Below are 18,996 nucleotides of genomic sequence, written 5' to 3'. Positions count from 1 at the left end.
AAAAGAAGGAACTAGTCAGTTTTGTTGATGCCATTAGTTGTGGCAATGAGTGGTCTGTGGAGTAGTGGAGGGAGAAGTATAATTCATTGAATGAAATAAGGGTGTGAAGGTTACATTTATAGATAATTGGAGTAGAGATGGGTAGCCTTTAGGAAATAGGATCAGATGAAGTATTGTTTTGCTTTATTTTATTTTAAGATAAGAGATGATAGTCATTATGATAATAATCCAGGAAAGACTTCTGAAATAGAGAAAAAAAAGAATTGAAGGAGTGACACCTTGGAGAAGGTGAGAGAAATAGTTCTTTGCTAGGGGTTGTTGTTGTTTAGTTGCTAAGTCATGTCTGACTCTTTGTGACCCCATGGGCTGCAGCATGCCAGGCTTCCCTGTCCTTCATCATCTCCCAGAGTTTGTTCAAACTAATGTCCATTGAGTCGGTGATGCCATCCAACCATTTCATACTCTGTCATCCCCTTCTCCTCCTGCCTTCAATCTTGCCCAGCATCAGAGTCTTCCAATGAGTCAGGTGGCCATCTGGTGGCTAAAATATTGGAGGTTCAGCATCAGTCCGTCCAGTGAATATTCAGGGTTGATTTCCTTTAGGATTGACTGGGGGTAGAGGTGTTTGTTTATTATGATAGGAGGAATGGCAAAGACTGGAAGGTGCCTAGAGGGGGAAATGAGATGGCTCCTGGCTAAGAGTTTGCATTTTACTCAGTGAAGTATTTTCTAAAGTTTATTAACTGAGGAAGAGTAAGGCACGTGGAAAACGTGAAGGCAGTGTGAAACAGCAAGCATATGGGAAATGTCGTAGGTTATCAGAGCCCTTTTGAAATTTGTGGTCATAAATCTCAAATGAGACCAGTCCACGGTTTTCAGATGCTCAGTGCAGGGTTGAGGTTTTACAAATACTTCAGTTCAACCACAGTTTTGAATTTGCCAGACAAGTCAAATGAAAGGAAAAGGGACAGGGAGTGACATTAATGATAACCATGGACCCTAAGCCAGATAAGGAAAGAAGGGAGGACATGGAGAGGGATAATGAGCTGTGGGAATGATAGAAATATTAATTTTGAACCTGTTTTTAAGTGTCCCTAAAAATGTCACAAAATGAGGAAGGAAAAGATAGCATCAGACATGCAATTTTTATATGGTACTTTATATACTTGCAAGTGTACAATGAGAGGCATTTTACAATATTTCTCTGACTTTTGGGCTTCTCTTGTAGCTCAGCTGGTAAAGAATCCGCTTGCAATGCGGGAGACCCAGGTTCTGTCCCTGGGTTGGGAATATCCCCTTGGAGAAGGGGAAGGCAACCCACTCCAGTATTCTGGCCTGGAGAATTGCACGGACTGTATAGTCCATGGGGTGGCAAAAAGTCAGAAACAACTGAGCAACTTTCACTTTTTCTTTTCTGACTTTTGGAGGTGGGTTACTATCAAGAATTATGAAGGGTCTGAGATTATTCATCTAGTCTGTTACGGTTTCATGGATGTCAACAGAAGGCATGAGAATCCTGGTTCAGAGACAAAGGACATTATTACTCATGACACAGCAAACAGCATACCATGAGTATCAACTTATTTGTGTTGCTTCCATTTTCCCTTAGTCCCCAGGGTGATATGATGGGCCACAGCTGGATGCTGTGGGCATGATGGGGTTGTGTCACAGCTGATGAACACAGGGCCAGCACTCTGAGCAAGTGACAAAAATTGTAGCACACAGCACACAAGCCAGTCTTCCTGTACCCTGAAAGTGAGGCGTTACACTGAAGTCAGGCTGTGGTCACCATGACCTACTGAATTGCCTGTGGGACTAGCATATTGCCAATAGATAAGTCTTGCAGTTTGGCACACCCAGCAAGAATATGCAGGACCCCTCTGGGCCCATGGTGAATTGCCTGATCCAGTAGTTACACTACTTTCAAATGGGTAAAATGAATCATGAGCAAACTTCATGGTTTACGTTTTAATAATTTATTCCAAACCATTAAAGTTATTCCTTTACATATACATTTTCAACACATATTTTCAAAACTGCTCCTACAAATAGACCAATAAAAATTTCCAAGGTTTGAAATGTGCAATAAAAAAATATGAATAAAACCACATGGTGGGTATATATAAGAATACACTGGATTTCTTTTGATTTTTATTAAAATTATTCATTATTTCCTAGTGGTATTTGCATATAAGGGTAGATATATTCTAAAGTATACAGATCAGTTTTCACATTTTTTTCCTCTAGAATTCTTTAAAAATATGGTAGAAAAACTGAATATAGATCAGAAACTCCGTAGCATTAAAACCAGGAAGAATTAATAGGAAAGAGTTTCCTTTCTTAATCAAAAAGCTTTCAGTCCTGTTAGAAGCACTTGAAAACCCTTACCATCAAGAAGGGCATGAAATCTCAAGTGTTCCTGGAGGATATTTTAGCACTCCAAAGGAGAAAGTGAGCCTGACTACATTTTTATGTTCCCTCTGTCCTTCGTCTCCAGGGGCTTGAGGATGGCTGCTGATGAACCAGCTTCACTGCTTACCCTTGGATCAATCATGCTTGCTTAAAGCCAGGGCACCAAAGAAAGCAGAGGAAGACTGTACTCAAGTCATCTGTTTTTAATTACCTTTCATTCTATTCCAGCCTCTCCAGCATCTGCTTTCCCTGGAATGTGCCAGAAACATTCCCATCTCAAAGACTTTGCATGGACCAGGCATTCTACAGACACATGCTACAGCCAGAAATCCTCATGGTTCAGTCCCTCTCTGCCTCCAGGTCTTCACTCTAATGTCCTGCAGTAGAACCTACTCTGACCACCCTATTTTTTTTTTTTCTTAATGTTTTCTTTATTATTCCTAAACAATCTATCAGGCCATCAATAACCAAAGCCCAAATCCTGGATGTATATATTTCTGTATTCATTATATAGAATATTTACTATCTTTCAATGTGAAACACCCACCCCATACACACCTCCCTGTTGTTTAAAAGTCATGTCCCATGGCCAGAAAAATATTATTAAATTTTACATCTTTAACTTGCAGTGGTCCTATGGAGTAGATGGGAAGCTTCGGACCTTTGACCCCCTAGTCCACATTCCTGCATTCCCAGGTATGAGGGCAACTCCTGGAACCCCCCACCAGGCCCCTCCAGCCCTGGCCTAGCTGGAGTGGGGGTGGCAGAGGTAAGGAGGGTGGGGGAGGCTCTGCAGCCCCACTCGCCAAGGACACACTCAGTGGGGCAGGGGGACCCCTGCCTCTGCACTGAGCCACAAGCGCTGGCCTCTCAGCCCCAGGGAAGGGAGGCCAGCAGCTGTAGAAGCATTTTCCTACTGCTGCTGGCAAGTGACCACCCTGTTTAAAATATGAACAGCCACCTCCAACACCTCCCCACATGCACATCGTTTACCCTGCTTTATTTTTCCATTTAACAGTTATCTCCTGAAAAGTAAAGTGAGAGTGTTAGTTGCTCAGTCGTGTCTGACTCTTTGTGACCCCATGGACCACCAGGCTCCATTGTCCATGGAATTCTCCAGGCAAGAATACTGGAGTGGGTTGCCATTCCCTTCTCCAGGGCTTCTTCACAACCTAGGGATCAAACCCAGGTTTCCTGCATTACAGGAAGATTCTTTACCATCTGAGCCACCAAATATCCTATATTATTTATTTACTTTATCGTAATGTGGTCAGTACCCTTCTGTTTCTTGGTGAACCCACAGTGCCTAAAAGTGTCTCATACAGAGTAGGTTCTTAATATTTATTGAATGAGTGAGTGAAAGAGCGAGCAAACAAATTTCCATTAAAAAAGGAAATATAAACCTGAGGGCTGTTGTTGAATTTTACAATAGGAATGCCTTAGTCAGTTGTGTCATGGTTTCAGGCAATAGATTTTAAACTTTTTGAGATCCCCTAGGTAGAACCTGAATGCATTGCTGTCTTTTCCAGTGTCATTTCCTTTTAAAGAATCTTTAGTCCAGTAGTCTGAAAGTGAGCAGTTCGGATTAGGCCATGATGACCTGATAATGTCATGTGACTAATAATATTAAAATGAGGCTAGTGTAGCTGATGTTTAAGTTTTATTTAAAAATTTAATTAATTTAAATGGTCTCATGTGGTTAGTGGACATATTGGACAGCACTGGTATGGACTATGCCTGTGTTATAAGTTTAGAGTGGGCAACATCTTTGTGTCTAAAAATCCAGCCACAGTTACTCTATTCTTTCATTCAGAAAAAAGTTTCAAAAAAAAAATACAAATTCAGAGATGTATGAAAGACAAAAGTTAAAAGCATTTCAGTTGTAGAAGAGGGCTGAAATTTTAGCATACAAAACTTTAGTGTACTGTAACTGTCTTTACTGCTCATTTTTTAGCCTTTTTTAAAATCTAAAAATATTCTAAAAAATCTGCTTTTGGAATGTAATGTATAAGCATTTAAATCTGCCTGTCCATTCTTCTTATTGTATTTAAATGTTAATTCATAAGATTGGGACATAGTCCAAAATTCATAAAAATGATAACCTGTTGGCACAGATTAATAAAAATAATTACAACCAGGTCTGGACAGAGGTAAAGATTTGACAAACTAAAGCAAGATGTATCTAATCTCTTAAGTGCTCTAAACTCTAATGGAGAAGTCCTTCAAATTTTAGAAGTTGTCCCGTAGAGGATGTTAACTTGATGTATGCTGGTTTGTCTTATGAGTCAAGACAAATCACAGAGTAAAATAATAAATGTAAAGTCTGGGGAATAAAGTTCTAATGTAGTGATTATGAAAGAAGACCTCAGTTCATTCTTTCTCTACAATATCACATTTTGCAGGTACTTTGTGAGTGTATATAGCAATAGATACTAAATGGGTCAGCTACCTTGATATATGTTAAATGACACCAGCAAAGTAGTTCCTATTACTAAAATTGATTGGATTCCATTATGTTTTAATGTCTTCCTAATTTAAAGCTCTAAAACATGTAATACATCTTGTCAGGTGCTCCTGTCACACTGATACCTGCTATACATGGAACAACCCCATACTATTAATCACCTAGCCAACGTATTATTTCTGATTTTATAAAATTTTATAAAATTTCAAACAGAATGTTTCACCTCTCTAGCCTAAAAATGTTTTGATTATTTTAACCAAAGTTTCACCATTTTATAGAACATACAATATTGATTATGAGAAATTTTTTACTGCCTGTGCCCCTGGAAGGTAGCAGAGCCACAGATGATCTAAAACAGAGTCTTAAAGCTCTTTTAATATTAACCCAAATCACTGATATTTGACTTGGGATGCATTTTATTTTTTAACCTCTTCGCAACTGCATTTTTCTTAGACTGATATGAGATTGTTTGTGGCTGAGAAGCTTGTCAAGTGTCAGGACTAAGAGAGTTTGGAATTGCAAGTGGGAAATAAAATGACAGATAATTTAAAGTATGCTTATCAACCCATCATCATTAGCGCTCTCTATGAACTGTATACAGGAGGCTGCTGTCTCTTCAATGGATTTTGACCAGCCACCAAGGTTTCCAGCAAAGTAAGGAAGGATGCTAGCAGAAATCTGGTTAAAGTAAGATACCTGTTTCAAGAAAACAAAGTGAAACAAAACAGTATTTTAATTTCTTATTCATTGGAGCTTTTTCAAGCAAGGATCTCAATATTGTTGGTGTAGGGGAGGCTATGACCCCAACCCCTTGGAAATGGATCTGAAAGGATGACCTGAAGATTCCCTGGTGGGTGCGGGTGGACGCACATTACAGAATTACAGTTAATTTAGTAAATCCAGGTAAATGGTTTCTCTGTATCTGTAGGAGAAAATTAATGTGCATGTTTCATCGAACTTACGGTACATGAACTGCTATCAGAAGCATGGATGAGAAATCCGGCACATGTGATTTCACTTCTGACATACTGTGGAGAAGGTGGGACTGACGGCAGAATCACCGACCTCACTGCCACCACGTAAGTGTGACTGAAAGATAAAAGGACAGTTTCTAAGTTCTTGAGAGAAATGAACAGTGAATGAAATAGTAAATGGTGAAGAAAAGTAAATTCCTATAGTTAATGCAACTCGTTTATATAGTAGAAGTAAAACTATGAAGACCCAGATATTTTACATGAGTGATATGCATAAAAAACATTCTCTATGGCTACATTCAAGTATAGGAAATAGTAATAAGGGCCATAGATATTTTCTGCCTAAAACTTATGTATGCTTTGCATAACTGCAGAGCTGTAGTCAGACTCCAAACTTGTGTGTGTGTATGCTCTAATGGGTTGTTATTTCCGTCTCTTCCACTTTTTTAATGGAAAAAATAATACCATTGTATTAAAGAACCTTCAAACAATCGGAACCCTGTACATTAGAAAACAGAAGTCATCCTTCAGTCTACCGTAACCACAGTATATTCCTATCCTAGAGATGATCACCAATAAAATTAACATTTTATTGTGACCCTCCAGATCTTTTTATAAATAACATTTATGTAAGCAAATGGACATATTCAGATTTTTACATAAATATAACCATTTTATAAGTATTGGTCTATAATTTGATTTTTCATGTAGTGATAAATCTTTAGAGGTGTTTCCTGTATCAATACCTCTATAACTACTTCATCCTTTTTAATGCTGGTATAGTATTCTGGTATAGTATGGTTCTACTATAATTTATAAGATAGAGCTTCAGTTTATTTCTAAAATTTTTGCCATAGTAGGTGATAATACACTGAACATCTGTGTGCATTAATCCCATCTGGGAGGGATTTTTCTATAGGCCATTTTTGACATCAGAAATATTGCTGACCAGTCTTGGGACCCTTCCCTTTAGAACCTTTTCTCTGAGAAGTCCAGTGCCCACGGAGAAGCCTTGAACAGACACACCGACTGAAAGCTAGCCATTTTGGGTACATAGCACAGTAAAGCCTTTGTAAATTCTGAACCAAAACCAACTCCTAGTGTTTTATTTGGCTCTCATGGCATTTTTACCAGTAATAGAAGGCTTCAAAGATTGGCTAAATATCAGTTTTACATGTGCATAGAATAAAAGGAAAGTGAACTGCTTTAGGAGTCTTGCATGATGCTTTGCACATGGCTGGCTTGTAATAGTTTTTTTTAATGATAAGTAAAGCCTCATCTAGAAAAAAATAATATGAACATCATTCAAGACCAGAAATGCTTACTCCATTGACTTTCTTATTTTCATATCAACTTTTTCTTTCTACTTTATACTATAAGACCTTGCTATAACACTTGAGTTACACATACTCACCCATCTTCGAGTGGCCTTCTTCGTGAAACAAGTACTACCAAGTCTTTGGGTTTGTCATTATTCACCACAGAACAAGTGATATAATATATCTGATCATCTTCACTTATGCAGTCTATGACTTCACAGGATCTATGTAAACAGAACAGTGACAGAAAGTCTACACTTTTCTACCTGGTAGAATAAGGCATGCCTTTCTTTTGTTTGTTTGCATAACTTCATTATTGGTGTCCATATGCACCCTTTTGTTCACATAACCAACTCCCCAAAGCCAGTATCATTTCTTAAAGTCTATCTTTAGAGTTGTTTGGCCAGGAGGAATAATTCTGCCTGTGATGAAGAGAACGCTGGCCATCTAAGGTCACTGCCTTCAACATTGCAGAGAAAGGTACTTTTCTTTTTTCCACAAAATTATTTTTCTCTAGGATCAAGTAATATTTTAAAGACTAGCAAACTTTATGGACAATCCTTTGTGGACTCTGAGGTAAAGGAATATGGTATATTGGGAAAGAGCACTAAGCTTGGAGCCAAACAACTTGCCTTTGAGTCCCAGAGTAGCTATGTTTTATTAGGCAAGTCACTTTTTTTTCATCCATAAAATGTAGATTATAATAACCTATGGTGTATTATATAGGTAATATGTAGACAATAATACCTAAGGGCTTAGGATCAAATGAAAATACCTGGCATAGTACCTGAATCAGATAGATGTAGAAAAAAAGTTAATGGAATTAGAATTCATTCATTCATTCCTCTATTCACTCACCTGGAATGTCCGGTGATGTAGAAAATAGTGGAGAGAAACATTTGAAAAGAGCAGCAAAGGTTAGGCATTATTCTTGCTAAAAGCTTTGTACTTATATCTGCAAATACTGATGCAAGAAAATTGTGAAGTGTTTCCTCTTCTCATGAAGTGTTTACTAATGATAACATTAACCAAGATGCATCCTTCTGGCATCTATGTAAATATAACACATAAGCCTAGAGTTGTTTCACTTTAGAGGTATTAAATTGTCTATTACAGGCTATTAATCATAGTGAGATTTGGACATTTAAGAGATGAAATTCTACCTCATCCAAATTAGGAAGTAAATGGCATTAATAATGCTGAATATAATAGGAAGCCCATCTTACCAGTTGTTTCCTTAAAGCAAGGTGTCCCTGAGGCCTGAGCCCTGCAACCCAGGAGCTGGAACTCCTTGGAGAAGGGAGTGTCACCCTGACAGTACAGTTGAGCAGGTGCACAGACGTGCATTCCAGGAAAGGAGGGGAGTGGAGAAGGGTGGACTAGGGGTGTGGGAGACAGGAAGTAACAGAAGAGATGTAGGCTGACAGACAGGGAGGGCAGGAAGCAGGCTGCTCACAGCTGCTTCTCCCAGCGTCTCACCAGGGAGTGCTCTTTCACAGAAGAAGGGCTACCAAGTAAAGCTCAAGAGTGCGAAGTACAATTTGATAATCACTTCCTCAGGAGTAATGAGACTATGTCTTAAAGTCAGAGCTTGATGGACCTGGGTTCCAAATGAGGTCCCATTGCTTTACTGCCTATGTAGTCTTGGTGAGTCTTGGGACATCTCTCTTGTTAAATGGGAATAATATCAACCTTGAAGAGTTACTGGTAGGATTACAATAGATGTGGGTAAAGCATGTCGAGTCCATATAGATGAAAACTAGATGATTAGAATAGTTTTTGTGCCTCTCCAACAGCTCCTGATACTGTGCTGTAGCAAATACTCTTCAACTACAGCAATGGGTCATACATTGGGCCGTGGAGATAGACTTCAGTGTAGAGGTCATTTTTTACATGATGTCAAGGTTGAATAAGAAAGTATTTTAAATTTATTCTTACGTGTAGTGGGGGTCCCACAAAGGTCGCTTGGTAAAGTTGGACAAGAGATGATAAGCCAAGTGTGCCGGTCTTTTCACATGCTTTTCAACCCAAACAGATAAAATATCATTTTCTTCCAGAGTATATATTTTTATCTAAAATAAAATAACCAAAAAAAAAAAAATAAATTACAAAAGAAAAATTGATGTTTTTACATTAAGACCACAGCAGGATTGCATAAGCTAAGGCATCTTGACACCTGGATAATTATGAAGCCAATAATGGTAACTTCACTTTCAATGGTTGGATGTCTAGATCTCAGACCAGGATGCTATATTCCTGTGTCATCTAAACTATGCTACTTGAGGGTAGGTTATTTAATTATTATGCAGTAGTTTTTCTCATGAAAAATAAAGAGCTTTATCTCTTTTCCTCTTTATCTCTTTGTGATATTTCCTTGCCTCTATTCAGGAACAACAAAAAATATCACCAGACTGCTAGGCAAGTCAGCACTTCCTTTTCCCATAAGACCTTGGAGCCACGGCTGCAGCCCAACATCCCCAGGATGTCAGGAGTACCTTCATTTGGGCTGAGGGGATCCAGGAAGTAAGCCAACCCTTCTGGATCCAACTCAACCTCTCAACAGGACTGCTGAACCATATTGTTCCTTCAGCACAAAGCATTCTTTTTTTTTTTAGTGAATCACAAGGGTCACAAGGTTCATGAGTGTCTAGTGCTTACTATTCCTTAGAGAAGAGAAAGCTTGTCTTGGAGATCCATTAGACTTACACTTAAATATTAATGTACCCCTTGTTACTCTGAACTTTGCTTCTACTGTGTTTTCATCAATAATCAGAGATATATGTTCAGCTAAGAGCACATTTCTATCCTGCCCACTTACTCCCATCTCTTTCAGGGTGCTTTGAAGATCGTGTTGAAATTTGCCATCTTATAATCATTCCCATGGAAATAAGCAATGAGAAGACAGACAAACATAGGGTTGAGACTTCACTGCAGGCATCAAGCAGATGGAAGAATCAGACTGTGAGGGAGAAAACCTTTAAACATAAATATCTTTAAGCAGAGAATGAAGAAATGAGAAACTGACTAAAAGCAGCTTAGAAAGGTAGGAAGTAGCTTTTTGCTTATGCCATTTTACCTCACCAGTTGACCTCTGCACCAAGCCTGTCTTTAAAATTGAGCCTGCAAAGGAAGGCATGATGTAGGCTGTGGGCACTTATCAAACAGAAAGAAAACCATGAATGTAGCTCTAAGTCAAAGGCTGAGACCCAGCCCAGCCTAGACCTACCTGCTTTTGCCCCCTGTCCTGCAGAAGTAGCAGGGGGTTCATTGATCCTGGTGTCTATGTGGCTGTTAGCCAGCGTGTTGGGGCTCTGCAGTCTCAGAGGAGTAAGAGCAAGTGGCCAGAGGGAATTCCACCACCTAGTCAGATTCTGGCCTTGGGGCAACCATGGTTAACCTTGGTGAAACCAGGGTTGGGTGGGATATTACAGTGGGCTGAGTACTTTTTAAGGGTTCAATTGTGCCCCACCCTCCATTCATATGTTAAAGTCTTAACCCCCAGTAGCCCAGAATGTGACCTTATTTGGAAATAGGGTCATTGCAGGTGTAATAAGTTAAATGAGGTTCTACTGCAGTAGTATGGGCCCCGAGTTCAATATGACTGGTGCCCTTATATAAAGGGGCAGTGTGGGCACGTATATGTACACACACACTGGGAGAATCCCATATGAAGATGAAGGCAGAGGTCAAGTGATGCATCGACTATCCAAGGAATGCTAAAGATTGCAGCAGAGCGCTGGAAGCTAGGGGAGAGAACTGCAATAGATCTCGCTCACTCCCCACAGAAGGAACCAGCATGACCAACTCCTTGATTGCAGACTTCTAGCTCCCATAATCATGAGACGCCCATTCTGGTACTGTTCTGGCAGCCTGAGGAAACTATCACAGCACTTCTCCAGGAAGCTGCTCCCCAGGTTGCAGACACATGCTGCTGCTTCCTGTCCTGGAGACATAACAAACTTGACATTAAGTACCATCATTAAATTCTGCCCTTACAGAGCTCACTAGACTTAGCCAGTGTCAACTACAGTATTGGATGAATGGATGGCATTTTGATCCTTTCCCCAAAGGTAAAAGTAGCAGAAAGTCCTTAACATTCTGCTGTCAGAGACAATGACATTGATGCAGACAAGGAAAGGCAGCGGTTGGTGTTGGTTCTCTTTAAACTCTACTATTTTAGGAAAGCCAACTTTCGCTTAGTGAAAAAATTCTCCAAGACCAACTCTCCAAGAAAATGAGTTCCCTTTCATGCTTAGAAGAATACAGGTTACATTCCATTTATCATCTCAAATGTTTTATCATTTGAGGATGAATTTCAATTCTATGAAATTTTGTTCTATGAAGTGAAGCTTAAAATAGGTTCAAAATCTGCTGGAGCTTGGTAACATTTTATTAATGATATATTTTTTCATTCTAATAAGATTCTGTTTAATGAGTTTAGATCTTATACAAATAGCACAAGCAGAAATAGCTCAGTTTTAGAGTTTTATACTATCTGTTGACAGATACGTTATTGAGACTGTATTGTGGGAAGGAGGACAAAACTAGTTTTCACAGAGGTATGGAGAGAGGGTAGAGTCATTGGAGGTTGATTACCCATTGACTAAGGGGAGGGGACGTGGTCAGGTGCAGCTCTGGAGCCAGTCACTCCCCAGCTTCAATGAGAATAGATCTCCTCTGGTCTGTTTCCTGTGGGTTTTGTCCTGTGTCAAGGGTTCTTGCCATTCTGGCTTTCTGTCCTCTCTCAGCTACTGCCTAAATAAAAAGCTACTCTTATCAGGCCAATCTCTCACCCATGCTAATTTCCACCAAGATGTGGCTCAAGCTACTCACTGCCTAAAAAGCCTCTTTTACCCCTCCAGGACTTTATCCTTACACTGTCGTCAAGGAGGAAAGAATCGACTCCTCTCCAAAGTTGTCTTTAAACAGCTATCTTCCCTGACTTTGAATTGCCTAATAGCTGACCTTTGTAGTTTAAATACTAAATCTCACTCTTGAGTATGTGTATGTGTGATGCTTTCAAGATAGTCTAAGTACTTTTAAGATATTTTCAAGGTAGACTATTAATATAAACTCCTTTAAGATGAGGGCTCATCTTTTGCTCCTTGTATTAGTGCTGTTATTAATTCCAACACTATACCTTGAAAATGAAATATGGATTAAAACAGTAAGTACTGCCCAATTGTCATTATGAATACCAGAGATTTTAAACTTTTGCCATCTATCAAAATTTATATCAAAATAAGTATAGCTTTTTAAAACCCAAAATAAGTATAATTCTTAATGGTTGTGAAAATTTTTTCAGCTAAAAGGTGACAGAAAAAAATAAACGAGCTGTATTTTGAAATTAAAAACATGATGGATAAAGATAGTTAAAAGCATAAAAGCTTTAAAAAGTGGGAGAGAAGAGGATAACCCAAAAAAGAGAAAAATTAGATTTTTATCATAAATATAATCTGAAAAAAAGGAGTGCTTCAAACTCAACAGAGATAACATAAGAATGTTTCTTTAGTTAAACAATGTTTTCTAGTACGTAACAGTACAGAAAGTTAAGAATTAATTACTGGTGGCTCTCCTTAGACACTTGCAAATGCACATTTATTTGTTTAGGTTGTTGGTTTTTGGTCCAAACTCCAAAAGAATTGAAATTTTAATTTATATGTCTTCACTAAGTATGTGTTCATCCTTCATTCCAGACATGAGTATGACTTTTACTGTGCTGCTCAGTGAGTGCTCAGATGCCAGCAATGATGCAAGAAACAGATTTCATGTTAATAAAAGAAAACAAGGTCTTGAGGCACCTTTTATAAAGGATAATTGTAAGCAAGAACTTTGTTATGTTAAACCTGTGTGCATCACTGAATCAAGCATAGATGGAAACCTAACTGGATCCAAAGAAAATAAAGAAGACCCTGAAAGGATTCAGAAGTGAGCACTAAGACACAGTAAAAGCGAACAACCAAAGCCAAAACGTGTAGAGGAGGTCAAAGTCAGAGTGAAAACAATTTAGTATCTGAATTTGCTTTTATTTCAGGGTGAGTGACCATATAATTTACTCAAACTGGAACACTTGGGCATGGTTAATAATTATGATGGGACAACCAGGACTGTCCCAGGAAAACCACAACATGTGGTAATCCTGTTTTAGAGGCTACTGTTTCAGTGATGATGAAAAACAGTATGCCCTGAAATGTGAGCATAGACAAAGTGTCGGCATTATTGAGCATCTTCTGAATGCCAGCTAGTGCTATGTTCTGCAACTATAGTGATGGACAAAATGGTCCTCAAAGAGCTTATACTATGTTTAGTGTGGGCATCAGCTTCAAAGGATCACCTGATATACCTCTGAAAGTAGATGAAATTCAAATGATACACATTTATTTAAATTTGATGACATGCAAAAGCATTGTAAAAGGTGCTGAGATACAAAAAAGTCAAGATAAGGCTGCTTTCTTAAGATGTTTATAATCTAGTTAAGGGAAAAGACCATTTGTAAAATTACTGTGCAAGACAAATATCAACTCAGTGTGGCTGTGGAGTGTCATGAGATAATGCATAATTAATTGACAAGTTAATTATAAATAAGTAATTCTTAAAGGAGTTCCTAAAGCAGTAATTTCCTTCAGTAGGAGATGATTGGCTTTATGGAGAAGCATTTGTCCCAGGTCTTGAAGACCAGGTAGGTCTGGGGTAGATAGAGAAGAGGAGAAAGAGATGGAATATGAGAACTAAGCTCAGAGGTAGGAATGTGTAGGGTGATTTGAAGGCCCTTAGATCAGCCCAGGTAGGGGAATAGAGACAGGGCTGGAAAGATACTTGACTCTTAAAAAAATTTTCCCCAAAGACTTTTTTACCTTTTTAAAAATTGAAATATAGTTCATTTATAATATTCTGTTAGTTTTGGGTATATAACATACTGATTTAATATTTTTATAGATTATACTCCTATATATATGACTATATATGAATGTAAGTGTATATTGATACACTACATACCCAGTAGTAGAATTGCTGAATCATATGGTTGTTCTGCAGCATTTTCAGTTTTCTGAGGAATTTCTATACTGTTTTCCATAGTGGTTGTACCAGTCTGCATTTCCACAAATGTGTAATAGGGTTCCCTTTTCTCTGCATCTTCACCAATATTTATTTGTGGTCTTTTTGATGATAGGTGTAAAGTGATAACTCATTGTGGTTTTGATTTATATGTCTCTGATGATTCAGATTGTTGAGCCTCTTTTTATGTGCCTGTTAGCCATCTGTATGTCTTTGGAAAAATATCTATTCAGGTCTTAGCCAATTTTTTAATTGGGTTGTTTGGTTTTCTTATATTGAGTTATATGAGCTGTTTATATATTTTGGAGGTTAACCCCATATAGGTTATATCATTTGCAAATATTTTCCTCCATTCAGCAGGTTGTTTTTTCATTTTGCTGATGATTTCTCTTGCTGTGCAAAAATTTTTAAGCTTAATTAGGTCCTCTTTTTTTTGTTGTTGTTTCTGTTTCCTTTGCTTAGAAGATAGATCCAAAAAATATTGATATGATTTATGTTAAAGAGTATTTCATTTTAATGTATTTTCTGCTAGGAGTTTTATGGTTTCCACTCTTAGCTCTTTAATCTGTTTTGAGTTTACTTTTACATATGGTTTGAGATGTTTTAATTTCATCCTTTTACTACAGTTGCACAGTTTTCCCAGTGCCACTTATTGAAGAGACTTCTGCAATTGTATCTTCTTGCCCTCTTGTCATAAATGTATTGACCATGAATGCATGGGTTTATCTGGGGGCTCACTATTTTGTCCCGTTGTTATATGTGTCTGTTTTGGTGCAGTACCTTACTGTTTTGATTACTGCAGCTTTGCAATGTATTCTAAAAGCAGGGTGTATGATACCTCCAACTTTGTTCTTTTTTTTCTCAGGATTGATTTGGCTATTTGGAGTCTTTTGTGGTTCCATACAAATTTTAGTATTATTTGTTCTAGTTCTTTGAAAAATGTCATGGGTATATGGGTAGAGTTTGTATTAAATCTGCAGATTATTTTGATAGTATGGTCATTTTAGCAATATTAATTCTTCCAATCCATGAACACTGTATTTTTCCATTTCTTTATATTTTTATTTCTTTATATCAATTTTTTCAGTGTTTTATAGTTTTCAGAGACTATGTTTCTCACCTGTTTAATTAAGTTTACTTCTAGGTATTTTTTTTTTTCTTTGTTATGTGACTTTAATGGGTTGTTTTCTTGATTTTTCATTCTGATAGTTCATTGTTTGTGTACAGCAATAAAACAGATTTCTGTATATTAGTCTTGTATCCTGCAACTTTTCCTGAATTCATTTATTAATTCCAATAGTTTGTTTTATTGGGTTTTCTTAATATAGTATCATGTTGTCTGAAACAAGAGATAGTTTTACTTCTTCCCTTCCAATTTGAATGTCTTTTATTTCTTTTTCTTGTCTGATTGCTGTGGCTAGAATTACCAATAATATGTTACATAAAGGGTGTCTTATTCCTGATTTTAGAGGGAAAGCTTTTACCTTTTTATTATTGAGTATGATATTAGCTTTAATTTTATCATATATGATCTTTATTATATTGAAATATGTTTCTTTCATACCAGTTTGGATGAGAGTTATTATCATGAATGGATGTTGAGTTTTGTCAGATGCTTTTTATGCATTTATTGAGATGATCATATGATTTTTATCCTTCCTATTGTTAATGTGGTATATCACACTGACTCATTTGTAAATATTAACCCATTTTTGTATCCCTGGAATAAATCCCATTTAATCCTGGTGTATGATCCCCTTTTTTTATATTTTTGGATTCAGCTTGCTAATATTTTGTTGAGGATTTTTGCATTTATATTAATCAGAAATACTGGCCTGTAATTTTCTCTTTTTTTGTAGTGTCTTGGTCTGATTTTGGTGTCAGGGTAACAATAGCCTTATAGAATGAATTTGGGAGTATTCCCTTCAATTTATTTTGAGAATGCTAGGTATTATCTCTGTTTTGTATGTTTGAGAGAATTCCCTGTGACACATTCCAGTCCTGAACTTTATTTGCCTTAGTTGAGAACTGCAGTGGAGCAGAGCCCTGGGAAGTTTCAGTCTGCATCCTTTGCCTTATTCCCAGGAAAAAGGAAGCATTGTTTCCTTTAAGAGTAGAGTCGAGGTTTCTTATACAGCCCTTCTGTTTGTCCCACTGGTTTTAAAACCAGCTAAGGGTACTCCTTTTCCCGGGGTCAGACCTCAGGGCTGGGGTGTCCTCTTCTAGGGATGCAGGTCCTGACCTGATGGTGTTTTTTCTCTTCCTCCCTGACTGTGTGGGTCTTTCTTTATAGCCATAGTTGTTGTATAAGAGTCTTCCTGCCACTCTCCAGCTTGTTTTCAGTGTTGTGAATTGCTCCACACATAGATGTAGTTTTGATGTGTTCATAGGGTGACTTGGTATCCTTGTACTCTGCCATCTTGATCTCCATTTTTTACCTTCTTGAAAGCAGCATTAGAAGTAGCAGAACAACCTCTACCATGACAACTTTCATTCATGATGGGCAGTGAGTTGTGTGTATACCTGAATGCCTCCTACCTCTTCCACAGCGCTGGTAACCTCCCATCCACTTTTGGCTGCCAGGCGTTTGAGAGCCTCCACATTGCCATTACTCAAGGATACCTAAAGTGTAAATAATTGAAAAGCTGTGAGTTCTGTGCACAGATATGTGATCAAATATTTTCTGTTAGAAAATGGATACTGTTAGAGCCAAAGTGATGATGTTGAAGTTAGAACTAAGTTATAGGAACATAATTTCTGTCTCAGACTCTTAATTCAGAATTCAGATAGGTCATGTGAATCCTATATGCTTAGGAAATTAGTATCATTTTAATTGGTATCCTAAGTAAAGACAAGAATACCCTTCAGTGTGACTAGTAATCAATGTGTAATAAGTAAATTTGGATTTCCCTTTACATTTCATGGTCAAAACGTTAAAATGACTAATACATTTTTGTTGAGAAGGCATGTCATTCAGCACAGACCATGATAAGACACTAGATGTCAATGTCCTATGTTACTTGAATGCATTTGATACAGATCAACCAGAGTCTGTAACTCAGTAACTATGTAGATAATTCAAACAAGGCAGTGAAGCAGCTGGCTGATGACTAGTTACTCATAGATTGGTTTTGTTTCATTTTGAGATGACAAGTTGCTATAATTCACCTCTACATCTAGCCTGTGTAGGCACAACATGAGTCAGTTAAGTGAGGCGGTTCCTGTTTTTGTAATGAAGCGATTTTTACATGAAAAACTTCAGATCATAAAATTGTCACCTGGTTGCCAATATCCCAGTGTATGCAAAGTGGAACTTCTTCTTTGTGGGAAATGACATATTTTCTGGAAAAAAATGAAAATTTTAAATAATAGTTTTCTTCCCTGTATCTAGCACATAGCAATAACTGTGACACTTTCTTGAAGTGAAATCAGCAGTTACAAAACATGGCCTTTACTGGTAGAACAATCAAGAAGAACAATTTTCATCACAGTAGCATCCACAGTCAAAAAACATCAAACCTTCTCTTTTTATATTATGTGGGAATAGAGAGCCAGAGAGGGCTCTTTGCTATGTAATTTGTCAGATGAGAGTCCATAAAATCTTACACCCGAGTCCCTTACCTGCCTAGGCGAATTCTCTTGCGTGCGAGAGCTCCACGATACCGTCGAAAATCATCCTTAAATAAATTTAAAAAAAAAAGTAAAGTCAATACATTCTTAATATTTCTGTGCTACAATCCTTAAGTCTCTCTCTCCTAAGTCAGTTGAAAAGCCTAACTGGGACAAGGAGTCTCTACATGAACTATCTTCAGGTCAGAGTTAGCAGTAAGGCAGTTTATTCCATAAGATTTAATCCCGATGAACGTAGAGCAGCATAGAGAACTGGATATAAAGCTGGAAAAGAGTCAGAAATGAGACATGGAAGACATATGTTTCCAACAGCAGCATGTGGCTGAATAGATGTGAGGTCTTCAGGGCCTTCACCGTTTAAATAAAAGACCAGAGTGATTTGGAAAAAGAGAAAAAGGATCATTTTACTTTGTGAGGCAAAAAAGAAAGAAAAGCAAAGGGGAATGGACGTGGAGGTTGTTGCCAGTGCAGGAAAAGATTCTGGGTGCAGCTCTGTACCACAGCTTCCCCCAGAATAAGTGGTCTGATTACTGAACTGCACGTGCTAATAACTGACCTTTGACATGGGTTTGATTTTGGGAAATGTGATCAGTTCTTCCTTATCATCGACAGCATTATAAATGAGAAAAGCACTGTTGATGTGACGGCCCCGGCTCTCAGACCACTCCTGGCAGTCAAAGGCCTCCACACGCACTCCAACTTCAACACTGCAGAAGGGCAAGAAGGGTAGTGGGCAGAGAGCCTGAGCATGCTAGGCCTCCCCCGCCCACCACCCCACCAGCTCCTCCAGGCAAGGAAGAGAAGGAGGACCCTGTGTTGTTGTTTCTTTGTTGTCTGCTAATCTATGCAGCGGTTAACATCCATTTCATCAAGTCGATTGATCTTATGTACAAGCTCCTGGGTGCATGTCTGCTTTACTTTCCCACTTTCAAGTAGTAAAAAAGGCCAGTGGAACCTTATATACATTCATGAATAAATTTTGGTAATGGAGGGGTGGGGTGTTAAATTATGCCAAAGTCATGTTTTTTCTCCTAAAATGATAGTTCTATAATTTAAAAGCATCAAACACTGAAGTTGGATAGGAAATACAGATGTTCTTTTTTACATTTAAAAAGAAAAAAATACCAAGGTAGATCTTTTC

The 18,996-nt window shown here is 38.0% G+C and overlaps 1 protein-coding gene and 1 long non-coding RNA gene across 5 annotated transcripts in view; one reads left to right on the top strand and one right to left on the bottom strand.

Moving 5' to 3' along the window:
• The first annotated feature begins 509 nt into the window (after nt 1–509).
• LOC122439573 lies at nt 510–16,023 on the top strand. Of its 4 annotated transcripts, XR_006268923.1 has the most exons (6): nt 510–3,108; nt 5,805–7,649; nt 9,558–9,804; nt 10,003–10,212; nt 12,866–13,204; nt 14,852–16,023. It is a non-coding gene; the product is annotated as an uncharacterized LOC122439573 (long non-coding RNA). The 4 variants fall into 4 exon arrangements; XR_006268922.1 differs by having other exon boundaries at nt 5,805–5,955; nt 12,866–16,023; XR_006268921.1 differs by having other exon boundaries at nt 12,866–16,023.
• The window catches only part of ACOT12 (acyl-CoA thioesterase 12), a 38,189-nt gene continuing 24,615 nt past the window's right edge, over nt 5,423–18,996 (bottom strand). Inside the window, exons 8-15 of the mRNA XM_043464740.1 lie at nt 18,412–18,562; nt 17,847–17,902; nt 17,504–17,567; nt 16,764–16,847; nt 9,108–9,241; nt 7,265–7,393; nt 5,839–5,965; nt 5,423–5,572 (exon numbers count right to left, since the gene is read on the bottom strand). Of these exons, the coding sequence (XP_043320675.1) occupies nt 5,423–5,572; nt 5,839–5,965; nt 7,265–7,393; nt 9,108–9,241; nt 16,764–16,847; nt 17,504–17,567; nt 17,847–17,902; nt 18,412–18,562 (895 nt within the window). The remainder of the gene's footprint in view (nt 5,573–5,838; nt 5,966–7,264; nt 7,394–9,107; nt 9,242–16,763; nt 16,848–17,503; nt 17,568–17,846; nt 17,903–18,411; nt 18,563–18,996) is intronic.

The sequence above is a fragment of the Cervus canadensis genome, chromosome 4, assembly GCF_019320065.1.
Source record: "Cervus canadensis isolate Bull #8, Minnesota chromosome 4, ASM1932006v1, whole genome shotgun sequence".
Lineage (NCBI taxonomy): Eukaryota > Metazoa > Chordata > Mammalia > Artiodactyla > Cervidae > Cervus > Cervus canadensis.
Note: the sequence above shows the minus strand (reverse complement) of the source record. Positions and strands in the feature narration are given on the sequence as shown.